We start from the raw sequence: 9,613 nt of genomic DNA, 5'->3' as shown, positions 1-9,613 counted from the left end.
ACACAGAACCGCACACAGAACTGCGCAGAACCACACAGAACCGCTCAGAACCACACAGAACCGTACACAGAACCACACACAGAACCACACAGAACCGCACACAGAACCGCACACAGAACCACACACAGAACCACACAGAACCGCACACAGGTTCAGCTTTCTCCTTCTTTTCTTCCTGCTTTCGGACTCTTTATTGATGGGGCCGTTTCAGGAGCTCACAAACAACCTCAAAGGTCCAAAGGTGACAAATGTACTGTAGAATATATATTATCAATCAATAGAGATCGGACTCAGTGTAAAGTGTGAATCAACCCCCAGGCCTTTCTAAAGAACCAATCAAAAGGATTAGAGACTAAAGAGACAGAAAGAGTAACAGGGGGAAATTTCATTACTTCAACACTTTCTCCTAAATTGCCACATTTTCCAGTGGAGTTTGTCCCGTCTCCCTCCCGTACAGACGGAAGGACGTTATCAGGAAAAAGCAGAGTGTCACAAATACAAACCGACTGTCAGATCGAGGTTCTCAGCCTGATTACGGAGAAGAAAATGTCTGACTGAATTATCTTTGTACTGTCAGCACTGACACTGGATCTGTAAGTAGGCGTTGTGAGCCAACCTGTCAAACTGTCCAATATGCCTTTAGTTAGATAAAGATAACTTTAGCATCTGTCCCAGAGCAAAAAATAGTTTGCAGAGAAGAGTGACAGTTCAGAGTTGAGAGTTTTGTCTGTTAATTTACTTTTAAAGAGTCACAGAACAGTCAGCTGTCACGTCCACACATTTCCAGAAGCTTCAGTTTGACAGCTGATGTTGTTTCATTTCAGTCCTGAAAACTAGTTTTGTCTTTCTAGACCAAGAAGTCCGTTAGAGGGAAAGAAACAGATAATAATGAGTTCAGGAACGTCTGGGATCCAAACAAAGATCCTGTCATCATTGCCAGTCCCTCCAGGATCTTTTTATGGATCGTTGTGGCCCATAAAGGCTAATTTCACTGCAGCTTTTCTAAAAGAATTTAATGTTTTATGAGCTAACGTCAGCGCCTTTCGATCTCTGAATCTGTCCATCAGAAACTCTTACTGACCTCAGTACTGTAACGATATTCCCTGTCCGTCTTGGAGGCTGTGTTCAACCCCGGTCCGGCTACTGAGCCCGGTTCTGTCGCCCTCTAACGGTAGATACAGTTAGCAGCAGCTATCTGTCCATCAAGAAATTCTCTCTCAGTAGTGCTAACGAGCTAATGGAGCTATAAAGTAGGTGTTTGTACAGTAATCAGTGAGGTCATAGATCTCTAACACATCGGCCCAGACAGACGTGATAAAAACTGTTAAACATCGATTATGACTTCATGGGGACTTTAAGTTTCTCTCTGTTTTATCCGGGACTCCACGTATCCCAGAATGCATTTCACATTAACCGCTGGCGTCCTGGTCTTCCAGTGGAAAACCGCCACACAGCGAAGTGCAGAGTGTGAGTCACAACCTGCCGCCTGCTGCAGCTCCTCCAGGCAGGAAGAGGCCAAATAATCAAATCTGATTGGCTGTCAACACCTGGCCATCAGACTCCGCCTTGAGGTAGAGAGACAGCCGGTCAGACTGAGAGAGAGAGAGAAATACACTTACAGGAAGTCTCATTGGTTCCTGCTGAGGATGTGATATACATACTGTATATATATATATAGTTATCGTTATATATAAAATATATAGCTTCATGTTTGACAATCAGCTGCTCACTGTAGTTTCTATCAAACAAACATTTGTTGGGGACTATTTTCAGCAGCGGATTAATCCCAGAGCAGCCAGAGGTTCCAAACCTTTTTCCTTCAGTGATACAAACTATATACATACACACATACTTCATGAATGTTTCAGATCAGATCAGTAAGTTAACCATACAGACATAATAAGCATCTTTTTGACAGATTCACAGTTTCTTCCTCTCTTTGGTGGTTTTAAGGAGCAGAACATCTCTTCTAAACAATAGGCTGTGACTTTCAACAGAACGGTTTATTTTCACCAAACATCTGCAGAAGGTTTCCAGCAAAAGAAGAAGGAACGATAAAAGTAAAAGCACTTAAAGTCTCAAATAAATAACGTATTTATAGTGCGCTCGCGTTGACCTGCAGCCTGTTGCAGTCACTTCTGCTCGTCTTCTTATTTTTCCAAACTTTTAGCATTCTTCTTATCTCCTTCATTACACTGCTGTTAAATATTGTAGTATACGTATTTTTACATTTTCTATATATATTGTTGTTTATAATTCTCTTCAGCTCGAGCAGAATGCAACCCATTTCCCTCCAGGGATCAACACTGATCCTGATTTTACTCTTCCAACTTTATTCAGTTGTTTGTATCCATCAGAGACTGAAACATCCAAGATCACCTCAATCATTAAACAGGAATACCACTGTAATTGTTGTCATATCTGTGTTTTATAAGTGTTAATAAACTGATTCTAAATACGAGAAGCAGCTCGGTACGATCGGGATTAACTGCACAACGAGGACAAATATAAAATATCTGTGCGTGCTCAGAGTTTAATCCCCGGGTAAATGAAATAACTCCACATACATTCAGCTGATGTGTGACAGTTTGTTGTTCGTCTCCTCGTGGAAAATCAGCCCGTTCTTCTTCTTCTGCAGCTTGTCTCACTCTGCAGTAGAATCTCATTAAAGTGAGCCTCGGGCTGAGCCGTTTGCAATCCGCTGTCAAACAGGAAACATGCGTGCGTGTGCGTTTTCTACACTCGTACAATTTAATTTGTGAGGATTGTTTTTTCTGCTGGATGAGCCGGAGGTGGATTTGTTTGCACTGCTGCGGCTCTCTGTAGGACTGTGACATTAGCTTTTACTGTTCGTGCCTCCTAGGTTAATCTGTGCAGGAGAGCAAGGCAGGACTACGAGTTCAATTCCCTGTCCAGCACAGAAAGTCACATTAATGAATGAATGAAAATTCCAGTTGAATTTGATTGATTCTAATTCTGTCTTTAGAAGCATTTGATTTGCATTATTTACCTGCATTTGTAGGTCTAGACGTGCTGTTCACTGGGAGCTTACTGGGGGATGTACCACACGTTCAACGCTGTTGCTTCCGCGATCAGTCCCTCCCTAACTGCCTGTTTTTAGAGGAAATACTAAATACGAGGAAGCTGCTTCCTGTTTAATGTGGTAGTCAGTAGTACCGAGGTAATTCGGTAGATAGTTTGGGACTCAACCCAACCCTACTCATAACAGGTAATGTTTGAATTATCAACCCCTGAGCTGACCTCTGACCCCGGCCTGTGTTGTGATGGTCTCACAGGTTTCTACATGTACATTGAGACGTCGAGGCCGAGGCTGGATGGAGACAAAGCCAGGCTGCTGTCTCCCACCTTCAACATGAATTCCAAGAGCTCTTCCTCTTCCTCGTCTGCCACCAACAACCCCACCTACTGCTTCGCCTTCTACTACCACATGTACGGGAAGCACATAGGTAAGACTGCAGCAGGCCCTCCGGTGCAGTATACAACTCCAACAACAGACACCTGACCCGGCTGCTTTCTGTTTGCAGGAGCTCTGAATGTGTTTCTGCGTCAGAAAGGTCAGACGGTGAGCGACACCTCAGTCTGGAGTCTGACCGGTAACCAAGGAGACCGCTGGCGGCAAGCCAAGGTCAACATCCATCCAACCACAGCCTTCCAGGTACGAGCCACACCCACTTTATTTTAGCATCTGAGAGCCTTTTGTGGGGTTTGTTTTTCATGTTTTTATATACTCTTTGAGGACTGAGCAGTATTCAGTACACATATACACAAAAAAAGAGAAGAGAAAAAAGAAAAATCTTCTCTATTAAGGAGTTTTAACCGATGATGACTTAATGTCATCATCTTAAAGTTATGATCCTTAAGATGTTCCCAATATCAAACGCATTTTGGATACTATTTGTATAAATCAATGAATAGCCATTCAGTGTTTTTATATTGATTAATTATCTCTCTGTGTACTTTAATGGGATCGCAGCATTTGATTCATCCGTTTGCGGTTCAGTTCAGTTCAACACTTACACCGGTCATAGGAAGCACTCTGTGTTTGTCATCACTCAGTATTTTTAATCAATCAATTAACGGAGAATATGATCAGCAGATGAATCCGTAATGGAAATAATCATACGAGTACTTTTACTGGAGTAAAGTATCTGATTACTGCTCAGTTTCCTGTTTCTCCCTGGCAGATGGTGATGGAGGGCGTCCGGGGTTCTGGTATCGAGGGAGATATCGCCATCGATGATGTCACCATTGAGGAGGGTGAATGTAAAGACCCTCCCCCCAAAAGTGAGTAAAGTGTAAAGACAGCGTCCCTCCTTTAATGAGGTTTGATCCTACACATTTCTCTCCTCTTCATTTAACGAAGGTTGTTTGATCTGTAATTACTAATTAATCAAACTATCAGCAGAAAATGTGACTCATCTCTCTCTCCCTCTCTGACACACAGATCTAAGGTCTCTCGCCCCGCCCTCGTCACCCCATATATGGCAGCTGTTTGTCACTCTGAGTCTGGTTCTGATTGGCCGGCAGAGGTGACCCCCCCCTCCTCTACAGAACGCCACAACCATTGACTCTCCTGTTCCCCCCTTCACCTCCCCATCCAATCCCATCGTCCCCCCCCCAACTACCAAAGATATGAACTACAGAGAGACTTCCTGCCAAGATGGCTGAAACAAAAGGTCAAAAGATCTCATAGAGACGAGATGACTTAAAGGAGCAGTCCACACATTTACACTACACTACATTTGAGCAGAGTCAGCTAGCAGTTCCTCCTTTCTTCCAGTCTTTATGCTAAGCTAATCACATCCTGACTTAAGACATCTGAACATGTCACTCTCAGGAAGACAGACAAACATTTCCTCTATTGTCAGAAATGGAAAATAATATCCATAACTCCGTTTTCATTAGTGTTAAATCAGCTGAATATAAGAATCTACAGAGAGGATTCACTAGCAGGTTTCACACTCTTTTTAAGAAATAGTTTTTCTTGACAATACGAGACAACTGTGTTTCTCAGTTCACAGCAGATATTTCTACTTCCTGAATTGACTCCAATAATTTTGCCAGAGCACAGGCTAAAATACAATACAAAATATTCAGTTATTTAGTTATTTTAAATCTAAAATAGAATTGAACACATTGTTTTTTCCAGAGCTGATGATGGAAGTAGTTTCACTGTTGAGATTCGCATATGCTTAGTACCGATCAGACACTCACAAGAAGAAAACAGGCGCGTCAAGTTTTTGAAAAACTTTCCCTAAAAGGAGCCGACAGCATCTTGCTACATGGCAGCTAAGAGGGTTTTTGTTTTTTGATAACCGCTAATAATTAAAGCAGTTTGTATGAGAGCAAGTAGATTTCTGTCATGTTTTTATACAGGAACCCAGAACGGACAAATCAAACACTGCCTGTAGATAGGACCTTTTCATGGCCACCAAATTTTCTCCTTCATGCACAGAACCAGCTCCTGTAATCCTTTAGACAGGTGGAGGGCAAGAAGGTTTCTATAATCCCGACTGCAGGTTTCTTCTTTACACGATGTTTCAGATGAACGCAGAAAGTCAGCATAACTTTATTAAACGTACAAGGAGTTTTCCCACTAACGGCAGGTACATTTGGCAGAAGTTAATTAGCAGTGAGGCCATAGATGTCTGTAACGCATCGCCCTCAGAAACACTCAGAAGAGAGAGTCAGGAGAGAAAGCGTACGTAGCATTAGTATATAGTGCATCTGTTTGTTTCACCGTCATCCGTTCTCTCCTGTGGAACTTGTTGACCTTTTTGATTCAGCTCTGCGCCACAAAGCACAGAAAATCATGCGCTCCAGTCAGAAAAAGAGGAAATAACAGCTTGAATGTCACCTTTCCTGACCTCCCCTCTATCCCACCATGCCCACTCATAACCCCTTCCAGTCCTCCCCCTCCTCAGATCAACAGTACTGTACCGGGAGCTGGACGGACAACCGGCAGTCTCTCATTTTACAGCGGGCGGACGACAGAGTTAAAAAAAAATACGTTCAGATCTTATTTTGACGTCTGTCTGTCTGCGGCCCACCGGGGAGGAGAGTTCACCCTCTGCCATGTCATCAAGTGCCTTCAGATTCACAGAGGAAGAGACCGCCGGGCTGAGGACCGCTGTCGTCACGGAAACAAAAAGACAAAGCATCGGACATCGTTATGTCTTAATGGCCGAGGAGAAAATAACCGATGAACAGAAACATCTCCGGGTCTGATTATGCAGAAAATCAGTTTCTTACAGATTTCTTGTTTGTTTGTTTTTTTATTTAATGATGACAAGAGGATTCTGGGAAAAAGGAAGCCATGTTGGATGGCATTAAGAGGAGGCAGCAAAGAAGAAGCCATGGACAGGAAATAGACTCTGGATGCAGACAGGAAGCTGTTTGATTTATTTAAAGAACAACACGCAGGAACGGGGACTGGATATTTATCCAATGGGATTCGAGCATTTGGTCTCTCAGAACTATTTTAGTATTTCAAGAGTTTTCAGAAAGACATGGAGACTTTGATGCTACCTGAGACCATTGGTTACCTTAAACTACAAAAACAGCTGGAGCTTTTGGAAAAAGAGGAAGAAAAATGCATTGTAAAATCAAATCTTATATTGTTCCTATGATATTATAAAGATGGGGGGAATCTTTACCACTTTTATTTTGATGGGTTTGATGAGGTTGGGATTTTTATTTCTGGTTTCATTTCTTTTTTTTTTTTTTTTATTTGTAGAAAACTCAAAATCAAAGTTTGAAAGATTAAAGAAAGGTTTTGTTTTTTAATTTCAGGGAGTTGATGGTTTGATACACGTCCTGCTGAAAAACACATTTCTACTAATAATCCACGGTGAGGATTCATTAAAAGAAAAAGCACAAAAAGACAAAAATATATTTATATCTTACACACCTCATGTTTCATATGGAAGCCCATTTCTGCTCTCATAATTATCATAATTCATACTCATATGGTTTACATATAATATAATATAATTTCTTATTAATTGACTTAAAAGTAACAATCATGATTCACTTTCACATAATTTTTAATAATATTTTTGACGCTTTAATTTGGAATTTGTCACATTATTTTAACTTAGTGTCTCATAACTGAAAATCACAATGAGTGTACGTATTAGTCTGGATTCTCAAGGGGGATTTATTTTGTTATTCACATGATCAACTGTATAGGACTGGAGTTAAAACAGATTGTTAATTTAACATTCTTCTTCCACTCAGTAAGAGAGATTAATCTTGTGTCCTTTCAACCTTAATTGTGACTTAAAAATATAGAAGTATGATTTACTAGCTGGTTTTATTTTTGGCAGGTTTCTTTATGCCTTTTATTCCTTTTTCTGGCAGAAATGGTCTTTCGTACATCAGCTTGTATTCATGTTGTCACAGAAAAACCACACGACTGCCATTTTAATCCACGTGGTTTCACAACATCTGTGGAAAAAAAATAAAAATTTTAACTTAAATACATTCAAAGACGCAGTGAAAGAGCAGTTGGAGCAACTTTAGGTTCTTTATGTGACATATGTCAGAGTATTTGGGGGTGGGGTTTCATTTGTAGGATTTAATTGAGTTTGAATTGAGTGAGTGTGGAGAGTGAGTTGGACCTGCGACACATGAGATAAAGAGTGGTTTATTATGATTCACTGTCTTTTTTTTCACAACACAATACTGATAAATCCTGATTTCCATCTCAGCCTTTGATGAGACGTCTTTCAGCAGAAGATCCATTAGATAATTTACACCCTCAGATAAATATAGTTTCTTTTTAATGTTTTGTTGATTTTTTTTCCCCTCCCTGTGGCGACACTTTTCCTCTCTCAGCGTGTTTTTCCACTGCAGCTGATAATCAGATTTTTATTGAAGCTCCTCTGGGTGTCCGTTTATCCTCCCCTGCATCATTATCACATTAACTCTGTTCAGAGGAATCAAACTGCGTATTAGTGATTACAGCGCAGTCACACACACACACCATCCCCACTCAGAAACGTAAATAATGTGTATATACATTTGTGTGGAAGCCAATTACAGCCTCGAAAAGAGAAAATCAAAAATCTAATTTATGACACAAAGTCACAGTTTGTCAAATTAAATCAGAACAATGATATAATCCAGTGTAATCCAGCCTGAGGGTCGGGACCCATATTAGGGCCAAAACTTCACAAAGGATCGCAAGGCCTTTACCGTCAGTAGTCTCAGCCCCGAACAGAGACAAGACTTTGGACAGATACATAAATAAAATGGCAGAAAAGTAAATTATAGCACATGATGTTACATAGAGACGGAGCTCGGACACAGTCGTGGATTTAGACCACCTCGAAGTCTTGGTGCTTCATTACTCTGCTAAGCAAAAGCCGCATTTTGGAAAAATAACTTTATATAATTGATTTAAAATCAATAACAATAAAAGTAAGACCCTCAGACCTGGTCACATGTTGGTATTTTTAAAATCACTCACAGGTCACACAAGTGAGTAAAAAGTTCTTTATTAAATCATCTACATTTCAAATGATCCTTGGATGTGATAAAAGTCGTCATAGCCGGTCAGAGATTCTGTTGTCAATTCTCTGCAGTGGAAAAAACATGTCTTCATTTATTCCCCCGGGGGGTCTGATGTCTGTGTTGTTTATGTTTAGATTTTTCGGGGGAGGGGCAATAAAATAAAAGTTTAAAAAAGCCACTGACGCGACTCTGTGGACGTGTGAAGAAAGATATTTTTATAACTGTGATTATTCTCTGCAATAGATTCTCAGATCAGTTGGACTGACTGAAGGTTACACTGCATTCTGGTTATTATTATTATTATTATTACTATTATTATTATTATATGAATAAATACACTCCAAATGTACCATTTAATGGTTTTCTGTCATGACGTCCTCAGGCATCATTATGTGTGTCAGTGTGAGTGTTTGTGTTTGTATATCTTCTTCTTATTATGACCTTGTGGGGACAGAGACCTGTTCTCATTGTGCCATGTGGGGACTCGTTGATGGCCCTTACAAAGTTAAAATTATACCTTTTGGGTACTGACTTGGTTTTTCCAGCCTCCAATGAACTGTTAAAGAGCAACGCATTGTGCGCAGACTTGGGACTCCTATCGGGTCCCCTCAACCTTAAGCTTTAAATCTGAGGTTATGGACAGTAAACTGAATACCTTTGAGGTTCGGTGTGTAATATTTAGGATCCATTGTCAGGAATGGAATATAATATTTACAGGTATGTTTTCATTAGTGTATAATCACCTGAAAATAGGATCGTTATTACTTTATGTCACAACAAACATGAAGCAACTTTCTGTGTCCTTTTATACGTGTAAATATTCGCCTTTTAATCTGACTCACTGCGGCAGTATGAGCCCAAAACAAACAGATTTAGTTGTAATTTAATTGGAATAATGGGGAGGGGGCACCTTTGTGGCTGTTGGCAGACAGGTTGAGAAGAGTGTCACTAAACATCTCCAGATCAAAGCAGAGTCCAGTGTGACTACGGGTATTTCACCAAAAGCTCCGGCTCTGCTACACACCACAACCTCAAAATTAAATATTTTAAACTCGTACAAATACTTAAATGCAGG

The 9,613-nt window shown here is 40.5% G+C and overlaps 1 protein-coding gene across 1 annotated transcript in view; it reads left to right on the top strand.

Annotated features, from left to right (window-relative positions):
* The window catches only part of mdga2a (MAM domain containing glycosylphosphatidylinositol anchor 2a), a gene marked incomplete in the record, with an annotated part of 62,993 nt that extends 54,173 nt beyond the window's left edge, over positions 1 to 8,820 (top strand). Inside the window, 4 exon segments of the mRNA XM_035674754.1 lie at positions 3,297 to 3,467; positions 3,546 to 3,676; positions 4,206 to 4,305; positions 4,466 to 8,820. Of these exon segments, the coding sequence (XP_035530647.1) occupies positions 3,297 to 3,467; positions 3,546 to 3,676; positions 4,206 to 4,305; positions 4,466 to 4,554 (491 nt within the window).
* Positions 8,821 to 9,613: the final 793 nt, after the last annotated feature.

This window comes from Morone saxatilis, unplaced genomic scaffold (genome assembly GCF_004916995.1).
Source record: "Morone saxatilis isolate NCDOM2014 unplaced genomic scaffold, NCSU_SB_2.0 Contig3, whole genome shotgun sequence".
In the NCBI taxonomy this organism is placed as follows: Eukaryota; Metazoa; Chordata; class Actinopteri; family Moronidae; genus Morone; species Morone saxatilis.
This window is presented reverse-complemented; position numbering and strand designations above follow the sequence as displayed.